General features: G+C 37.5%; 1 protein-coding gene across 1 annotated transcript in view; it reads left to right on the top strand.

Annotated features, from left to right (window-relative positions):
• FAF1 (Fas associated factor 1) overlaps positions 1-20,525 on the top strand; it is a 396,465-nt gene that overhangs the window by 328,898 nt on the left and 47,042 nt on the right. The window contains exons 16-17 of the mRNA XM_090269431.1: positions 4,412-4,492; positions 6,385-6,462. Coding sequence (XP_090125557.1) covers positions 4,412-4,492; positions 6,385-6,462 — 159 coding nt within the window. The remainder of the gene's footprint in view (positions 1-4,411; positions 4,493-6,384; positions 6,463-20,525) is intronic.

Genomic DNA, 20,525 nt, shown 5'->3' with positions numbered 1-20,525 from the left:
TCACATCTTGAGCAATAATTTTTAACATTTTTGCTATATTTTATCTATTCTCTCTATATTAGAAGATTACTTTGGTCCATATGTCTTTAGGGATATATACCAGGGCCATTTCCCTGTTTACAGGGTCCTATTTATTAAAGGCAAAGAGCAGAGTGTACATTCTAACATGAGCATTCAGAAGAATAAATAAATGCTCTCTCTGTGTGTATGTATTTGTGTATGCATTTGATAGGTATTTGAAACAAGTCTAACCACTATAACCCACTTCAATTTGATAATTCAGAACTTTGCATCAGTCTTTTTCCTATTAATTGACAATTACTAATTTTAAACACTATTGAGAAGTAACAAGTTACACCTGAATTTCATTTCTGGTTAAGTACCTCATTTAGGAACCACTTGATAGCTTATAAAATGATGCCATTATTTTCAGTGAGTTATAGTGAAATTTGATTCAATGACTACTTTCTCAGACCTACAGAACTATACTGAGCCACCTAATGTGGCACACTGAGCGGGGAGAAAATAGGCTTTTGGGGAAAGACTAGGTTTGAATTCTAATTCCAGAATCTTTAACAAGTCATATAACAGTCATAATAAGAAGTATACTTACATAAAAATTACTAATCTGAAGAATACTCAGAACTTCAGGTATATAACTGGAACACTAAAAATTCCACTATTTTATCTAACAAATATGTAGTGAATGCTTGCCATATGTAAGTAGTATGCTAGGCGTTACAGGGGAACACGGAATCCTTCCCCTGTGGGACCGTACAGCTTAGGTATGGAGCAGTGAAACAGATGTACAGATGAATGTGGCACAGAGCGGTGTGTGAGTAGTGACAAGTATGCTACAGATGAAAGGCTCCAGTAGAGGCTATTAGTTTTGAGCAGCCTGGCTTCTCACTTTAGTGTGACAAAGTGTTTTCATACCAAGCAGGCCAAACTGTAGCCCAGGCAGCACCTGAGACATTTCTGAACCTGATTATATAGCTGTTCCACCTCTGCATAATCAACATGTCACTTGGTCTTAAGTGTCCTCTCAGATTTAGCAAGGGGATCCTTCAGAAAGACATTATTTTTAGGACCTAGAAGTTCCAAGAGGCCTATCTTCAGGTTATGAGAACACATTTAGACATGAAATGTTAACCACAACACCTGGGATTTTCTTAAAAATCTAATCATATAGAATATTACAGGGAAAGCAGTGTTCTCTAAATCTCACAATTGGAGATGACTATGAATAGGACAGTTGAAGAGACAAGTATAAAATCTACAAGACAGAAAATAAATAATAGCCATTCCCAAACAATGAACACACAAGAAGCTATGAACATGATGAGTTCAGGGAAATTCACCCCGAGCTGGCCCTTCTGTCTGTGGTGGTCAGAGAGGGCTGTGGGCAAAGGGAAGAGCATTGGATTGTGGGAAAGAGGGTGGGGTAAGGAAACTGCTAGGAGACCTGGATTCAAGTTTAAACTGCAACTGACTTAATGGGTAGTCTTGTGTAAATTACCCTCACATGATTTCATTTTCTTCATCTATATAGTGAATGGCTCTTTTGGATATCTTGGTCTCTTATATTTCTAAAAGTAAATGAAAAGCTGGTAGGATTTTGAGTGACAGCTGATGGAGCAGGAGATCTTTCAGATTGAGAGAGCCACATTACTTAAGGAACAAAAGGAAAATAATATGAAACTTGAACACTGAGCTCTTCACAATAAATCAGTAGATTCCATATAATGATGAACGTGGTCCAAGCATGATTATCCATGTCTTCTCCTATGGCTTGCCTCTGTATCTCAAGTTCTAGTGTGACACCTAATACAAAATTGGTGCTTAATGAATATTTGTGAGAAGGAAGAGAGGAAAGATAAATAGAAAGGAGAGGGTAGAAGTGAAGGAAGCATGTTAGCTGGTTCAGGAAGTCCTCTCACAACAGATGCCACATTTTGTGGCAGGGATCCCTGTATTTAATGGCCTTTTATATCTGCAAGAGTCTTAAAACAGAGCTGTTTACTTAGACTGCTTTTATTATAAACTATATTTGTGCTCAAAGGGCTTCCAGCTGTGGTAGCTTTTAAACGGTTCCTTTGTTGTGTGTACATAGTGTCATAACAGGTCAGTTCTGCTCAGCCAGTCAATTTCATTGAATCAAATAGGGCTGCTTTATGGATGAGCTCTGTCTTCTTCCTCCTTAATTTTTACTGCAGACAAAAATGTTTTATGCCTGGAAAGACAATTCATTTATTCAACAGGTAGTTATTAAACACCTCCCAAAAGCTAGGCATTGTGTGAAATACTTTGAATACAGAGGTGTATAATATAGAAAAGGTCCTTGCCTTTATGATGCTTACAGTGTCATGGGAGAATCTCATAGTACATAGATAATTATTTGATAATTAGTACAATTGTAATAAATGTTTTAAAGGGAAAGTAAGTACAGAATGTTAGAAGAAAAACCTAAGCTAATTTGGAGGCGTAAGGCCAGAGAAGTAAGGTAAAATTAAAATTTTAAAAATCTTAAATATTTTTTCATTTGAAATATAAAAAGATAACTCCCACCAGTTGTTGATTTTATTAGGGATATCTAAATTTGTAAAGATAGACTTGTCCACAGAACCATAGAATCCTTAGAAATTCCGTTTTTAATTTAATAAATGACTGAAAGGGAGACATTATTTACCCAAGAACACACAGCATGCTTCTGGCAGGTCTCGAACTTGACCACGGTCTCCTAATCTCCTCAGTGACTTAAAAAATGAAGACATTAATGTATCAAATATAGATCAGCCATGACCAACTGAACTATTAAGTAACTACTCTGAACGAACTTGTATATTGAGTAGAGAAAGATTCAAAAGCAAGGAATTAGACAAGTGCAAATATAAAAAGAAATACACAAAATATGTCCTATCAGACTGATTATATCTGGTCATGGTAAAGCCATAGCATATAAACCAAAGTGGGAAATACCCAGTTGGAATTAGTGAAAATATATTTAAAGGAATATGCTTTTATTTCTTTAAAATATAAATAATAACAACTAAGTACAAATCTCCAAGCAGGTTTTAAAACTCGTTTTTATTCATGTGTGATATTATATGACATGTATATTATTCTGACTGCTTTGCAGCTTGTGTGGTCTCTCAGGTTAAACATTGTTCCTGATATTTTGTTCCAACATATATTTTCCCTAGCATACCCTTTCATCATAGATAGTATAGCAAATAGCTTCAGGCCAAGATCTATGAGTAAATCTTCCTAATTTTTTTTATTCAAAAGATTGGAAATCAGTGAATGGAAATGTTATTATTCATACTAGAGATTTTGAAATTAGTTGAATCATTGAAACTAAAAGGAGCATAAGGCTTCAGGCAGAACTTCAGGCTTGAATTAGAGAGCATACCTAAGACAATGCTGGGCATATACTCAGCCTTGAGTAAGCATATATTGAATAGGGGAGACCAAAAGTTACAAAGTATTAAGTTAAACCATATAAAATTCCATTTTTATAGGTCAAAATAGTTAAATATTGTTTATATGATTCAGCCTATTATACAAAATGACCAAAAAGGGAATCTGTAACCTAATATCAATACGTGTGTGTATTTATTAAATTGAAGTACATATATAGCACCTATACTTCAGAATTTAACAAATGAGAAGTTCTGGCAGTTGAATTAACTTTTAATTTCATATGGAATCACAATATAAATGTATGCAGATGGCATAATTACTTAAGAAGCTAAAAATCTTTAAAGGATCTTCAATTTAGATCTTCTAAAAAGATCTTCCAAAAAGATCTTCGAAGTTATTCACACTTCATGAGTGTGAATGTAGTGAGGAAACACTACTTATTTAATAACCAAGCTTTAGTGGTGTGGACTGAAGTTAACTGGGGTATTTTGCTTTTATACTCTTTCTATTCTGACCAGTGGATTACAATCTACTCCTTTACTTTCTCCCAGTCCAATGCTGACCGTCTCCAAGATTATCTTAGAAAAATCAGGAGGAAAGTGAAGAACTAAGCATTGTGAAAACAAACTATCAGGTGCTTTGCTAGACAGTTTACATATTATTGCATTTAATTCTCACAACAACCCTAAGAGACAAATAATATTTCTATTTTACAGTCGAGGACGCTGAGACCTAGAAAGGTTAAATAACTTGTCCAGGATCACACAGCTTGGAAGTGGTAGAGAGCTAGGCTTCAAGCATTCTTATTTTCACTGTATACCATGCCACTTATCTTATTGCTTGTTTGCTTATTTATATTTTATACACCTTAAAAGTGTCTTGTTTACTTATAGTAAATTCACACATGAGTAAAACAAGGGGATTGTTGTTATTTTCTTTTAAAAAGTAGTATGGTAAAACACACTCAGATAATTTATTTTCTTTTAAGGATGAACGTGAAGCCAGAGAAAATGTGAAGAGAGAGCAAGATGAGGCCTATCGCCTTTCACTTGAAGCTGACAGAGCAAAGGTGGGTTTGGTCAAGGGACTTTTGGGATAAAGAACTCAATCTTAAATGGTCTTTTATTAATTAAGTGCCAGCCCTTTTATCACTTTGATCCCCAAGAATGTTGGGTTTGCAGTGGAGAAAGCTAGATTCAGTTAGCAGAAAGAATGTTAATTCTACCCCTGGTCCTTAAAGTATGGTTCATTTCGACAAGATAAAGTTTGTTGAGAATCATAAAAATGAAACTAAAAATGGGCCCAGCATCTATTTTATTTGATTTTTAGTCAGTCTCTGGACCAACCAAGCAATTTTTCAAAAGCTTTACAGGGTTTTGCTGCTTTTCTGGGCCTGGAGCTGAAATACAACTGAGGCCTAGAGTTATCTTTAGTTTGACCAAAACTCCGTCTCTGTGGTCAACAGACCCGAAGCTTTGTTCCTAAGATTATTTGATGGATCAGAACCTCATTGTCCTGAGGTCTTAATGTTTAAGGGAGTGATCGTGCAAGGGCTTATATGGGAGTCATGAAGCTATTCTCTGACCCCCATGTTCCTCCTGTAAGAGGGTCAACTACAGGACTATAAACATACTAGAAAAGAAAGGTCAGGGGAGGGTCTAGACTACATGACCAGCAATATAAAAGGTCAGCGGTCTAAACTGCATGACCAACGATACGCCAGGGGAGGAAAAGTCACACACTGGGGATGAGGTCCCACCCTACAATACTTATTGTCCTAGTTTATCCTGTTGCTAGGCACCTGGGGCTTTCTGCCCTGCTGACCTTCTATATATGGCCTCTCATTCCTACTTCGCTCATATCCGTCTAACTGCCTACTATATCAGGTTAACATGAGAATGATATGTAAGAATATACGAAGTTTTAGGAGAAAGAGAAACATCCCAATTTTTAAAACTTGGACTTAGGTCATTCATATCAAAATCTCAGAGGAAGAAATGCTGTGGACCATAGTTAATAGACACATGAAATAAAGAGAAAGAAAAAAGCTTTGCAGGCAATTCTAATGTGCAGTCAGGGTTGAGAACCACTGACTTATTTAATGTTTTTGAGCACCTGCTACTGTACTGGGCATTGAAGAAGGGTAGAGTGAATAAGCCACAGTTTCTACCCTCAAAAGAAGGCTCACAATGTCATGTAGGGTAGATTAAATCAAGAACACAGATAGCTTTAACACTTAGGCAAGGATCCTAAATATCATAAGGGAAGCAAGTAGTTCAGTGAACAGGAGTTCTGTGGAAAGATTTTTTTAGCTTTTTGGAAAGCCAAGAAGTGGGAATGGACTAGGGAGGCTTTCTTAGAAGAAATGTATATGTGAACTGGATAAAGAGGGGTAGGAGAGAAAAAGTATTAGATGCTAGCAGAAAGGGGCCAGAAAACAAGGGGGTGCTGCACAGTAGAGGCCAACATGAATAGAGCTTGATACTTATGTACAGGAAATGTAGCAGAAAACACTAGAAAGGGAGACCAGAGAAAGGTTCTGATGAACGCAACAACTACCCGAGCTACCTAAGTTTTTGAAAAGGAACCTAACATGAACAGAGAGCTATGCTTTATTGTTTTTTTTTAAAGATTGTATTTATTTATTTTTTGAGAGGGTACAGGAGGGAGAAAGAAAGAGACAAACATCAATGTGAGACAGAAACATCAGTTGGTTACCTCTTGTACACACCCCAACCAGAGACTGAATCAGCAACCCAGGCATGTGCCCTGACTGGGAATCAAACCAGCGAACTTTTGCTTTGCGGCCCAAGCACTGAGCCACACAAGTTTTATTCTTGTTCCAGAGAGAAATACTTCCATTATCACGTGTACCTCTGGGTCATGCTAGGAATGCGCTTTTTTTTTTTTTAAGGTAAATCTGTTTATTGAGTGCTGACTCCCTTTCTCTTTTATCAACAGAGGGAAGCTCATGAGAGAGAGATGGCAGAACAGTTTCGTTTGGAGCAGATTCGCAAAGAACAAGAAGAGGAACGGGAGGTAGGGCATAACTTTTAGAAAATTATTCAAAAGCTAGTTTGTTCCCCTGAATTTCATACTGAGCCTGTTAATAGTTCTTAGAACTTACTTCTTTTCACTTTTCCTAGACTCATTTTAGTATAGACCTTAACCTTTCCTAATATTGTTGCTTCAGCATTTTCCCAGACTTCACTTTACCCACATACAGTATTTGTTTTTCTCTGACTGGCTATTCACTTAGCATAATGTTCTCCAGGTCTTCCCATACTGTCACAAAGGGTAAAATATTCTTCTTCTTTACAGTTGAGTAGTATTTCATTGTGTACATGTCCCATAGTTGTTTATCCACTCATCTACTGACAACCACTTGGGCTACTTCCATATCTTGATGATTGTAAATAATGCTGCAATGAACATAAGGGTGCTTATGGTCTTTCAAATTAGTGTTTTGGGTTCCTTTGGATATATTCCCAGAAGTGGGATTGCTGAGTCAGAAGACAGATCCATTTTTAGTTTTTTGAGGTAATTCCATACTGCTTTCCATAGTGACTGCACCAGGCTGCGTTCTCACCAACAGTGCAAAAGGGTTCCTGTTTCTCCACATCCTCGCCAGCACTTGTTTGTTGATTTGTTGATGATGGCCATTCTGACTGGGGTGAGATGATATCTCATTGTGGTTTTAATTTGCATTTCTCTGATGATTAGTGACATTGAGCATCTGCCCATATGTCTATTGACCATCTGTATGTCCTCTTTGAAGAAGTGTCTGTCAGGTCCTTTGCCTGTTCTTAATTGGGTTGTTTTTTAGGTGTTGAGTTTGGTAAGTTCTTCATAAATTTTGGATATTAACCACTTATTAGATATTGACAAATATGTTCTCTCATTCTGTGGGTTGTCTTTTTATTTTGCTGATGTTTCCCTTTGCTGTGCAAAAACTTTTTAGTTTGATATGGTCCCATTTGTTTATTACTTCTTTTGTTTTCCTTGCCTGGGGACATATATCTGATAAAAATTGCTACAGGCAATGTCTGAGATTTTGCTGCTTATGTTTTCTTCTACGATTTTTATGGTTTCAGGTCTAATATTTAAGTCTAATCCATTTTGAATTTATTCTTGTGTGTGGTGTAAGAAGGTAGTCTACTTTCATTTTTCTGCATGTATCTGTTCAATTTTCCCAATACCATGTATTGAATAAACTATCTTTAGCTCATTATATGTGCTTGCTTCCTCTGTCAAATATTAATTGACTATAAAGGTATAGGTTTATATCTGGGCTTTATGTTCCATAGAGCTATGTGTCTTTTTATGCCAGTACCATGCTGTTCTGATTACTGTAACTTTATAGTATAATTTGATAATAGGTAGCATGATTCCTCTGACTTTGTTCTTCTTTCTCAGGATCACTGTTGCTATACAGGGCCATTTGTGATTCCATATAAATTTTTGAAGTGTTTTTTCTAGTTCTGTGAAATACATCATTGGAATCTTGCTAGGAATTGCATTGAATCTATAGATTGCTTTGGGTAATATGGGCATTTTAATTATGTTAACTCTTCCTATCCATGAACATGGTATGTGCTTCCACTTATTTGTATTTTCTTCAATTTCTTTCTTCAGTGTCTTATAATTCTTCAAGTACAGGTCTTTTACATTCTTGATTAGCTTTATTCCTAGGTATTTTACTATTCTTTTTGAAGCAATTGCTAATGGGATTGTTTTTGTAATATCCCTTTCTGTTAGTTAAAGAACTGTCATAAATGGGTGCTGCATTTTACCAAATGCTTTTTCTGCATCTATTGAAATGATCACGTGGTTTTTATCCTTCATTTTGTTTATGTGGTGCATCACATTTATTGATTTGCAAATGTACCAACCTTGCATTCCTGGAATAAATCCCACTTGATCATGGTGTATGATCTTTGTGATGCATTGCCATATTTGGTTTGCTACTATTTTTTTTTTATTTTTATTTTTTTAATGTGTTTTATTGATTATAATATTACATTTGTGCCAATTTCCCTTCCCTCTGCTCCCCTCCACCCGGTGGCCCCCCTCCCTCCAGTTGTCCCCCCCTTTTAGATCATGTCCATTAGTTGTGCATACAGTTCTTCTCAACCTCTCTCTGTCTATTCCATTCCCTCCTACCATGATCCTTAATGCCTATATCATCTCCCTCCCTCTCCCCATTCCCCCTCCCTGTTGACCTCCCCCCAATATGTTCTCCGTAACTATAGTTCTTTTTCCAGTCTCGTTGCCTGTTTAGTTTGCCTTTGTTTCAATTCCCTAGCTTCTGTTGTTTCTTGTGATGCAGTTTTCATTTTAGATTTCATTGTCTTGATCCTCCTTTTTCTAAACCAGTCCCTTTAACATCTCATATAACAGTGGTTTGGATCTAATGAACTCTTTCAGTTTTATTTTGTCCTGGAAACACTTTCTCTGTCCTTCTATTCTGAATGACAATTTCGCTGGATAGAGTATTCGTGGTTGTAGGTTTTGGATTTTCATTACTTTGAATATTTCTTGCCAGTCCCTTCTTGCCTGCAGGGTCTCCCTTGAGAAGTCAGCTGATAGTCTAATTGGGACCCCTTTGTACATAATTCTTTTCTTCTCTCTTGCTGCTTTTAAGATTCTCTCTTTATCTTTAATTTTTGACATTTTGATTATAATGTGTCTTGGAGTGGTTCTCCCTGGGTCCAGTTTTTTTGGAACTCTCTGTGCTTCCTGGATCTGTAAGTCTATTTCCCTCCCCAAGTCTGGGAAGTTCTCCTTTATTATATTTTCACTCAATTTTTCAAGTTCTAGTTCATCTTCCTCGCTCTCTGGTAAACCAATGATTCTTATGTTGGGCCTTTTATAGCTGTCCCAGAGGTTTCTGATCCTCTCATCGTTGCTTCCCATTTCCTCTCGCTGCATTGGTTGACTGCTTGTTCCTTCTCCATATTCCGGTTTGTTGAAATGAACTCTGGATTTTATTTCCTCACCATCTGTCTCGTATGTGGTTTTGTTCCTTTCGTTATGAGTGTTTTTCGCTTCTTTCTCATCTTTTTCCAAATCTTTTGTGAATTCTGTAAGCCACCTGATAACAATGGCCCAGAACTGATCATCTGACAGGTTTCTTATCTGTTCATCTGTCAGGTTCTCCATCTGTTGCCTGGTGAGCTGTGCCACCGGGATTTCTATAGTTGTCTGCCTCATTTTGACAGATGCGTTTTGTTTTCTTGGGCCGGCTGTAGGGGGCAGTGCCTGTGTACGCGTCACAATCCAGCGACCGGGGCCTGTCCTCGACCTATTTCGCAGCCCTGTGGCGCTTTCTTTGGGGGCGGGGGTCCAAGATGGATTCACACAGTTATTCCGCTAGGAGACCGGGATCCGTCCTCCCACCCCCCTGGGCCTCACTGTTCAAGGCGATGTGGTGGCTGCTTTCCCCAGCGTTGGGGTCACGACCTGCCGGGGGTTCGACTGCAGCCGGGGTTGTTCTCCCCGCCGCTGTCCCAGGTGCGACCGCAAACAGCTCCGCCCCCTTTCTCTCGTCCTACCTGCCCAAAGAGCGCCGCTGGTTTATAACTTCATATGTTGGGCTTCCGTGTAGTTTTATTTTCTGGAATTTCTAGTTATCCTTTGTTTTGAAGTAGTTGTATTCCTCTCTAGTTGTAGAGGGAGACCTAGCGCATCCGTCTAAGCCTCCATCTTGGCCGGAAGTCTCCTCGGTTTGCTACTATTTTTTTTGAAGATTTTAGCATCTATGTTCATCAGGAATATTGGCCTATAATTTTCTTTCTTTGTGGTGTATTTATCTGGTTTTGTAATTAGGATAATGCTGGCCTCATGAAATGAGTTTGGGAGCCTACTCTCCTCTTGAGTTTTTTGAAATAGTTAGAGAAGGGAAGGTATTAGTTCTCAGAATGTGTTGGTAATTCACCTGTGAAGCCATCTGGTCCAGTGCTTTTGTTTGTTGGGGTCTTTTGATTACTGCTTTAATTTCACTTGGTGTAATCTGTCTTTTCAGATTCTCTGATTCTTCCTGATTTAGTTTTGGAAGATTTGTGTTTCTAGGAACTTACCCATTTTGTCCAAGTTGCCCAGTTTATTGGCATATAGTTGTTCATAATATCTTCTTAAAATCCTTTGTATTTCTTTAGTGTCAGTTGTTATTTCTCCTCTTTCATTTCTGATTTTATTTATTTGAGCCCTCTCTTTTTCTTGATGAGTCTGGTTAAAGGCTTATCAATCTTATTTATCTTTTAAAAGAACTAGCTCTTGGATCCATTGATCCTTTATATCATTTTTTGACTATTTCATTTATTTCTGCTCTGATTTTTATTATTTCCTTCCTTCTACTCACTTAGGGCTTTGTTTGTTGTTCCTTTTCAAGTTCTTTTAAGTATAAAGTTAGAGTATTTATTTGAGCTTTTTCTTGTTTTTTTGAGATAGACCTGTAATGCTATGAATTTCCCTCTTAGGATTGCTTTCCCTGTGTCACTCAGATTTTGGATTGTTATGTTCTCATTTTCTTTTGTTTCAGGGTAGCTTTTGATTTCTTCCTTGATCTCATTGTTGGCCCATTCATTGTTTAGTATCATATTATTTAGCTTCCATGTCTTTGTGCATTTTTTGATGTTCTTCTTGTGATTGGTTTCTAGTTTCATAGTATTGTGATCAGAGAAGATGCTTGATATTATTTCGGTCTTCTTAAATTTATTGAGACTTGTTATGTCTCTGCATGTTATGTCTTAACATGTGGTCTATCCTAGAAAACATTTCATGTGCACTTGAAAAGTATGTATATTCTGTTGCTTTGGGGTGAAATCTTCTGAATATCAATTAAATCCACTTGATCTAGTGTGTAGTTTAAGGCCACTGTCTCCTTATTGAATTTTCTATCTGGAAGATCTCTCCATTGAAGTCAGTGGGGTGTTAAAATCCCCAACTATGACTGTATCTCTGTCACTCTCTCCCTTTATGTCCATCAAGATTTGCTTTACACATTTAGGTGCTCCTGTGTTGGATGTGTAAATGTTTACTAGGGCTATATCCTCTCATTGGATTGTTCCCTTTATCATTATATAGTGTCTTTCTTTGTCTCTTAGAATAGCCTTGGTTTTAAAGTCTATTTGTTGGATGTAGGTATTGCTATCCCATTTTTTTTCCTTTCCATTTCCATGAAATATCTTTTTCCATCCCTTTATTTTTAGTCTATGTGTATCTTTTGATCTGAGGTGGGTCTCTTGGAGGCATCATTTATATGGGTCTTGTGTTCTTATCTATTCAGCTACCCTATGGCTTCTGGTTGGAGCATTTAAGCCATTTACATGTAAGGTGATTATTGATAGATAAGTATTTAGTGCCGTTTAATTATTAGATTATTTTCCCTCTTTTTTTTTCTTTTCTTTTCTTCTTCTTAAAGTAAGCCCTTTAACATTTGTTGCAGTGCTGGCTTTGTGATAACAAACTCCTGTACCTTTTTCTTGTCTGAGAAGCTCCTTATTTCTCCTTCAATTTTAAATGATAGCCTTGTTGGGTAAAGTAGCCTTGGTTGTAGGTCCTTGCTTTTCATCACCTTGAATATTTCACGCCACTTGCTTCTGTCCCGAAATGTTTCTGCTGAGAAATTAGATGACAGTCTAATTGGTGTGCCCTTGTATGTAACTACCTGTTTTTCTCTTGTGGCTTTTAGGATTCTCTCCTTGTCCTTAAGACTTGCCATTTTAATTATGATGTGTCTTGATGTAGGTCTCTTTGGGTCCAACTTGTTTGGGACTCTGAGCTTCCTGGACTTGGTGTATCTCTTTACTTCACCAGATTAGGAAAGTTTTCGGTATTATTTCTTCAAATAGGTTCTCAATCCCTTGCTCATTCTCTTCTTCTGGTATCCCATGATGTGGTTGTTGTTACGTTTTGTGTTATCCAAAATGTTTCTTAAGTTCCCTTTTTTTAATTCTTTTTTTCTTTTTGCTGCTCTGCTTGGGTGATTTTTTTTTCTATCTTGTCTTCCAAATCACTGATTCAGTCCTCTGCTTCTTTTAACCTATTGTCTATTCCTTGCAGTGCATTATTTATTTCAGATATTACATTCTTTGTTTCTGACTTTTTTAAATGGTTTCTATGTATTTTTTCATGCTGTTGAATATCCTTATAATCATTACTCTAAACTCTCTATCTAATAAATTGCTTGCCTCAATTTCGTCTAGTTCTTCTTATGGAGAATTCTCTTATTCTTTCATTTTCATTTGGAGCCTGTTTCTTTGTCTTCCCATTTTGGCTGCTTCTGTATTTGTTTCTATGTATGAGGTAGATCTGCAAAGACTCTCCCATAGGCCTTTGTCAGGTGCTGCTTGTCACTGGCTCTGGGCAACCTATCTGGAGCTCATAGCAATCCACAGCATGTGGCTCCTCTGCCAGGCAGAAAGAACCAGGCTGCACACCAAGGCCGGCTTATAACTGCACTGGGCCCAGGACAGGGTCAGGTAGTCTCAGCTCGCAGAGATCTTCCTTAGCTATTAAACCTAAGCAGTGATATAGCCTCAAACTGTACTCCGCAGCCTGGGTTAAACTCCACAGGGTGGGACAGAGTAATTTCTGTGATGGGGCTATTGCTTCACCTCAGGCTGATGCCACTTGGAGGGGAGTGCTTTGCCTGAGAAAGACAGCCTCTGTGGTATGGGGGATGACTCAGCACAGGGATCCTGGTGGCTGTTCCTTCAGTTCTCTTCCCAGAGCCACCAGCCCCAGACTCTGCTCATGCATCTGTAGTCCACTCTACCCTCCCACTGCCAGAGCCAAGGATAAGTGACTGCAAATGAAATTTTGTGCGTTGGCCCTTTGAGAGGCTCTCTGAGTTGTCAGCCATCTCCCTGGTAGACAGAAACCCCACTTCTTTTCACAGCTGGATGTTATCTGGGTTACTTACCTGGCTCTGGTGCTGTAAGCTAGGTACCCCAGATTGATTTTAGACCTCACACTTCTCAGGGGGAACCTCCACCACCACTGCTGAACTATTCCTCTGATACTTCTGCTGTTGCCCATGGGAGCCCAGCCAGACCTCTCACTCTTCCTCTGCTCTCTCTACCAGTCACATTGTGGTGAAGTGGTTTCTTCTGTCTGTCCTTGGTTATAGGCTTCTCTCCAGCTAGTGTTCAGTTGGTTATTCAGTATGATTTCTCTCCAATTTAGTTGTAATTCCAGAGTGGTCCTGGGAAGAAGTTAGTGTAGCTTCCACTTAACTCCTCTGCCATCTTGGGTCTCTCAGAACAAGTCATATTTTGCAATTAGTCATTATTTGCACTTGTCCATTGAGGTGTTCCCAAAAACAAACGAGTTTAGGTAGTGTTATGTACTTTATCTGTCTCCCCCAGAAAGTTACAATTAAACACTCTTATAAACACCACCATTAAGAAACTATTTATTTTATATTTATTTTAATTCAGGCTTATCCAAATTTACTTGACCCTGTTTTTCATGGAGCACTGATTAACATGTTTCACACAGTAGTGTATAACAAATGGCTCTTTGGGAAGAGCTGGTATTGTGTAACCTCTGAAGAAACTGAGACCCAGAGAGATTATGCAGTATGCCTATGGTTGCCAAACTGGTTGGACACATCCAGGCTAGAAGGCAGGTCACCTGACTTTTCACAGTAACAATGCCTTTCCTTCTAACCAGAAATACTAACCCATATAATTGCATTAGGAACAAGAATGGTTTTATTATTATGATTATCTCTAGTATTTCAAAATCCTGTAGAAAAATGAAGTATTGAACTATCAGGTCACCTTGGTTACAGGGAAATTCCTTAGCATTTGGCCTCATTTTGCTGTGTGGTAACTGTTAGAGTGAAATCAATAAAATCTAGGAAAGCATTTTGATCTGGTCCTTGGCCATGATAATGAGAAAGGCTTTAAGACTCTTCTGAAGGAAAAACAAAGAAATGACAACAAAAATCTCTCCTGTTTTACTAATCTATGTACTTATTCTTCCTAAAATGAGTTTCAAGTAACTTACATAAATATTTGCAATTCAGATGAATTAAAAAAGAAAGAAAATATACAGTAATCAGGGAAAATAAAGGAAGATAAAGTCAAAGGTAAGATTAACATCTTGACAATAGATAATCTAGCACAGGCACCAAATGCATATGATAGGGTTCTCTGCATTTGTTCAAGATGAACCACAGGATTGGTTCTGTTGTTTTCTTGGGCTAAAACAGGAAAATATGATTGTTTACAAGTTTCATTCTGTCTGTAGCATCAGATAAAGGCCAGTTCCTCAGGAGGTGCCCTGATTATTCAAGTAAGACCTTAGAGCAATGTCTCCTGTGGTTTCGTGTGAAGAAGCAGCTATGCAATATGGTGAATACTATCTCCAACTATATCCAATACCCGTAATAGCCATAGGAAATCACATTATAAAAGCTTCTTATAACTTTATGTAGTTCAAACTCATAAGGCCAAAGCACAATTTATTAAAACATCTCTGCAAAGGCCCAATAACACAATTTTCTGATAGTCCAGTTTAAAAGATGGATTTCATAGTAACTAGAGAAATGTATGAACTACATAACCTTTAAGAATTCTTTCCTGAGTTTTTGTTTGTTTGTTTGTTTTGTTTTTTTGCCACTGAGTTTTTGATAAGTAGAGAAGGTTTCAGCTAAGCTTTTTGACTCCCGGGTCTTTTAATGTCCTTATTCAGCAAATAATTGTTAATCTTCTGTGTGCAAAATACTAAGTCAGGTGCTATGAAAACTACATTGTAAGTGTGAGATATAGGTCCTGCCATTAAGGAGCTCACTGTCTAGTACAGAAGGATAGAGGAATACAAAATAACTACAGGAAAAGACATGTTATGAAAACTCTTCAAATAGCAAAAAGTGCTAAAGATATTTGGAGGAAGATGATCTCTGCCTAGCAAGGCAACAAGAAAGACTTCACAAAGGAAGAGGCTTTGGAGGATTGGTGAAATTTTGATGGTTAAAGATGAATGTAGAAGAGCATTTTAGATGGATAGGAGAGGGTAGGGGAGGGCATGGGCTGGGTAATAATGAACAGAGGGAGAAAGGCTCAGGGCTTCCTCAGGGAACAGTAGTATAGACAAATTTAGAACAGTCTAATAATTAGAGCTAAGACTAACAGGGCCAAGTTTTAGAAAGTCATGGGTGAGAAAGAATGGGCACAAAGCTATTGCCTCTGCTGGTAGTTCCCTCAAACAGAAATGAAAAATGTTACATTTTTGCCTCTCTACCCAGAGTTGTTTCCTTTTACATTTTGGTGCCTCCTCAATTAGAAAATGTTAGATATTATTAAAGACCGTTAAATGAGAACAGAAGAGCACAGAATTCAAAGCCTCAGTACTTCCCTTCACTTTTCTGATTTAATCTTCTACAAAATGGTCAGGGAAAGTAGTATCATTACCATTATAAGAATGAAGAAAGTAAGATCATAACAGGATTTAAAAGCCTATTTTAAAATTCTTACCTACCCTTAGCCTGGTAAAAGCAGAACCAGAGCTCCTATCTGGTATTCTTCCTGTTATCCCAAGAATTACTTTGAATAGGTTATTAAAGTAAAATTAGTCTTTATAGCTTGTGTCTTTATTTTATTTTATGTGCTTCTTGGCACATAAAAATAATACCATTACACTGGGCCATGGGATAATCCTCCCTGCTGTCATCATTATCACTATCTATTGTGCATTAATATGTGCTAAACTCTGTGCTAAGTACTTTACAGACCTTATCTTACTGAATCTCTACAACAACTTAATATACATACAACTTAACAGCTGCCAATACATAAATACACCTCATTATGATTATAGAGACTATATATCCACAATGTTTAGATACTTCCAATTTGAAGTATCCTGTTGCCTTCATGAACCAATACAATAGACTAGAAATTCTAGTTTCTCGGTATCCAAATCACAACCTACAGACTGTTTCTCATGTCCAGGAGCAGCCCAAAGGTTATATGTCTGAATTGTGGTTTAAGAAATATGGCCAGCCCTGGCTGGTGTGGTTCAGTGAACTGAGTGCAAGCCTGCAAACCAAAGGGTTGCTGGTTTGATTCCCAGTCAGGGCACATGTCTGGGTTGTGGGCCTGCACCCCATCCCTGGTTGGGGGTTTGCGAGAGGCAACCCCACACATTAATATTTTTCTCTCTCTTTTTCTCCCTCCCTTCCTCTCTCTTTAAAAGTAAATTAATTAAACCTTTTTTTTAAAAAAGAAATATGATCACTTGCCTGCTTTCTCCAGCAGTGACACTGTATTTTCAGTCAGCTAGTCATACTCTCTAGAACAGCGGTTCTCAACCTGTGGGTCGCGACCCCTTTGGGGGTCAAATGACCCTTTCACAGGGGTCGCCTAAGACCATTGGAAAACACATATATAATTACATATTGTTTTTGTGATTAATCACTATGCTTTAGTTATGGTTGGGGGTCCCCACAACATGAGGACCTGTATTAAAGGGTCACGGCATTAGGAAGGTTGAGAACCACTGCTCTAGAAGGATGATTGGTTGCCAGGAACAGAGAATGGCTGCCGAATTGGGTCAGACCAACTGTTCCCATGTAGGATCCATTCTACTCCTTTGGTGATTTTACCTGTTATTATGACTTTAACCCTTTGAGTGCCATGCATAATTGCTAAAATTCATGTGAGAAATGCCAGGCTATTTTGCTGAGAAATGCAGAGTTTATGAAAAATGTCTATAAAAACATTATTATTCATAATAATTTGCTGAAAATTTCATGACATATAGTAAAGACACTCTTCTTTTGTAAGCAGTGTTCTTTGATGCAATTTAGCACAAAATATATTGCATTAAAATTATTTTATTATAATAATTATTTTAGAAAAAATAATTTCAATATGGCTTTTGAAGTATAATATATGGCATAATATAAAACCTATGATTATAATTTGAAAAAACACATAGCAACATGGATAACGAGCAAGAAGTATGCCAAATAATGCATAAATTTTTGAAAAAAAAAAACTTCATAACGTACAAAAAAATGAACACAGACCACATTCACACTAGAGACATATATCAATAGATATAAACAGTGAAAAACAGTTTATAAACAAAATGCTAACGCTATATACTGTGAAGCAGTGAAAATGTCCATTAGCAGAAGCTTCCTTATCATGCACACTGCATAGTTTCGATGATTATTGCAAAGATAAATGAAATTAAAAGGACCATTTAAAATGTAAGTAAAAATTATAACAGAATTAATATGTCAGTATTTGAACAAGTATAAAAATTCGAAATTTGGATCAACATGAGAAAAAGTTTTATCGCTATATAACCTGCAGTACAAAAAAAGAGAACAAAACATAAAATACGAATTATTCCATTGTTATTTATATTTATAGCCATCGAAAAAAGAGTCGCTGGGACTGAGGCTGTCACTTTTGGGAAATTTGTCAGCATCGCTCACAGTGATGTTGGCACTCAAAGGGTTAAATACTGTCGACACATTTGAATTTCAAATTGATATGTCCAGCTCCTCCCTTCCCCTGATTTCCAGATTTGAATTGCTAGCCTATCATCTCCACTTAGGTGTCTAACAGACATCGCAAACTTAACATGTCTTCTCCTTCTGCACTGTTCCCTATCTTAATAAACAGAAAAACTTTCCAGTTGTTCAAGCCAAAACCTTGGAATCATTCTTGAGTTCTCTTTCATATTCACTTTTTATAAGCATATACTGTTGATTCTACCTTCAAAAATGTGCGAATGTCGAATGCTTCTAACTTCTCTACCACCTCCCTCATCTACGCAACCATTATCTGTTAACCTGAATTACTTCGGTAGCCTCCCAGCTTGACTCCATGCCTTCACTTTTGCCTTTCCTATGTCTTTCAGTAAATCTTTTGATTGCTTTTTATTTTTTAAAAATATTTTATTTACCTATTTTCGAGAGAGGGGAAAGGAGGGAGAAAGAAAGGGAGAGAAACATCAATGCAAGAGAGAAACATCAATCTGTTGCCTCTCGTACTCTCCCCTGAGCCAGGGACAGAGCCCACAACCCAGGCATATGCCCTGATCAGGAATCAAAGCAGCAACCTGAGCCACACCGCCAGGGCCCTTTTTATTTATTTTTTACTTTTTTAAAGCAAAATGTTTATTGGAGTGTTGTATAAAAATGTTTCCAGTTATAAAATGTATATTACAAAGCTCTAGAGAAAAAATGACCACACATTTGGCATGCACCTTACAAACCGCCAACACATGCCTGGTACAAACGTGTGGACCCGCTGCAGTACTGGAAGCCGACTCCACTGCACATTGTGCTGACGGGCTGGAGCACAGACATAAAACCTGTCAAGTAGCTCTGCTGGCCTGGAGAAATGTTGATTCCCACTTGAATATGCTAATGTGATCAGGACTGCAGGGTCTCTGTGTCGGGGCCTCAGTTAGGAAACTAGCTGAACCATCATGTCCAAGGTTGGTGCCCAGGCCTGGGCTCTGAACTTTGTACTTGTGCAGTTACCTCCCTGTGGGTTCGTAGACAGATGCCCCTTCACCACTGCCAGGGGCCCCTGAGTCTGGTTTTTCTCTAGATGTGGTCCTGGGCCCAGTCACATGACAGGGGCTCAGAAGTAATTGGTACATCATGGCACTTCCAAAACCAACAATGGCTTCATAGCTCAAAATAAAAGCTAAAATCTTTTCAGATTTTTTGCAGGGGACCTGACAAAGTAATTCTAAAATTTATATGAAAAAGCAATAAGCCCTGGCCAGGTGGCTCAGTTGGTTGAAGTGTGGAGTATTGTCCCATACACCAAAAGGTTGCAGGTTCAGTCCCTGGTTAGGACACATACCTGGGTTGCATGTTTGATCCCTGGTCAGGGTGCAGGGTACATAAGAGTAGGAGAAGCAGCTGATCAATGTTTCTTTCTTCCTTCCTTCCTTCCTTCCTTCCTTCCTTCCTTCCTTCCTTCCTTCCTTCCTTCTTCCTTCCTTCTCTCTCTCTCTCTCTCTCTCTCTCTCTTTCTCTCTCTCTCTCTCTCTCTCTCTCTCTCTCTCTCTCTCTCTCTCTCTCTCTCTCTCTCTCTCTCATCAATGAATATATCCTTGAGGGTTTTTTTAAATGCGAAAAAACTGGAATAGCCAAAACAGTTGTGAAAGGAAAACAAAGTTGGAGCACTTAACACTACCAGAGTTCAAGACTTAATATAATCAAGACAGTGTAGGATTTAGCAAAAAGATAGACCCCTGTGGATCAATGAAACAAAACAAATAGTCCAGAAATAGACCTGCACATAGTCAAATTGATTTTCAACAAAGATGGAAAGCCAATTCAATGGAGAAGGGAAAGTCTTTTCAACAATTTATGCTGCAATTATTGCATATCCATATACCAAAAAGAAAAAAAGTATATGAAAGAAACTTTAAATTCATATTTGCATCAGATGCAAAAAGTCAACTCAAAATGGATTATAGACCTAAATATAAAACCTAAAGCTATTAAAAATTCTAGAAAAAAACATAGGAGGAAATTCTTATAATCTTGAGTTAAGCAAAAATTTCTTATATCTGACATGAAAAGTACATCCATAAATAGTAAATAACTAAATTAGACTTCATCAGAATTAAGAACTTTCATTCAAAAGACAGTGTTAAGAAATTGGAAGAACAAGCCACAGACTGAGAGATAATCATATATCTAATGTTCAGAATATATAACGAACTCTCAAAATTAAATAACAAAACAAATAACCCAAGTTTAAAAATGGGCAAATTATTTGACAGACACTTTCAAAGAAGATATACACAAGAGCAAATAAACTCATGAAAAGATGTTCTACATTATTAGTCATTAGAGACATGCAAATTAAAACCACAATATACATATCAATTAGAATGGCTTTTTAAAAGAAAAGGGTAATACCAAGAACTGGCAAAGGTGAAGAGCAACTCATACATGAAGAACTCGTACATTAATGATCAGAATCTCAAATGATAGCACATCCACTTTGGAAAATAATTTGGCACTTTCTTATGGAGTTAAATATATACATAGTATATAACCCAACAATCACACTCCTAAGTATTCACATAAGTAAAATGAAAGTAAT

This window comes from Furipterus horrens, unplaced genomic scaffold (genome assembly GCF_987537825.1).
Source record: "Furipterus horrens unplaced genomic scaffold, mFurHor1.1.pri manual_scaffold_3, whole genome shotgun sequence".
NCBI classification, from domain to species: domain Eukaryota; kingdom Metazoa; phylum Chordata; class Mammalia; order Chiroptera; family Furipteridae; genus Furipterus; species Furipterus horrens.
This window is presented reverse-complemented; position numbering and strand designations above follow the sequence as displayed.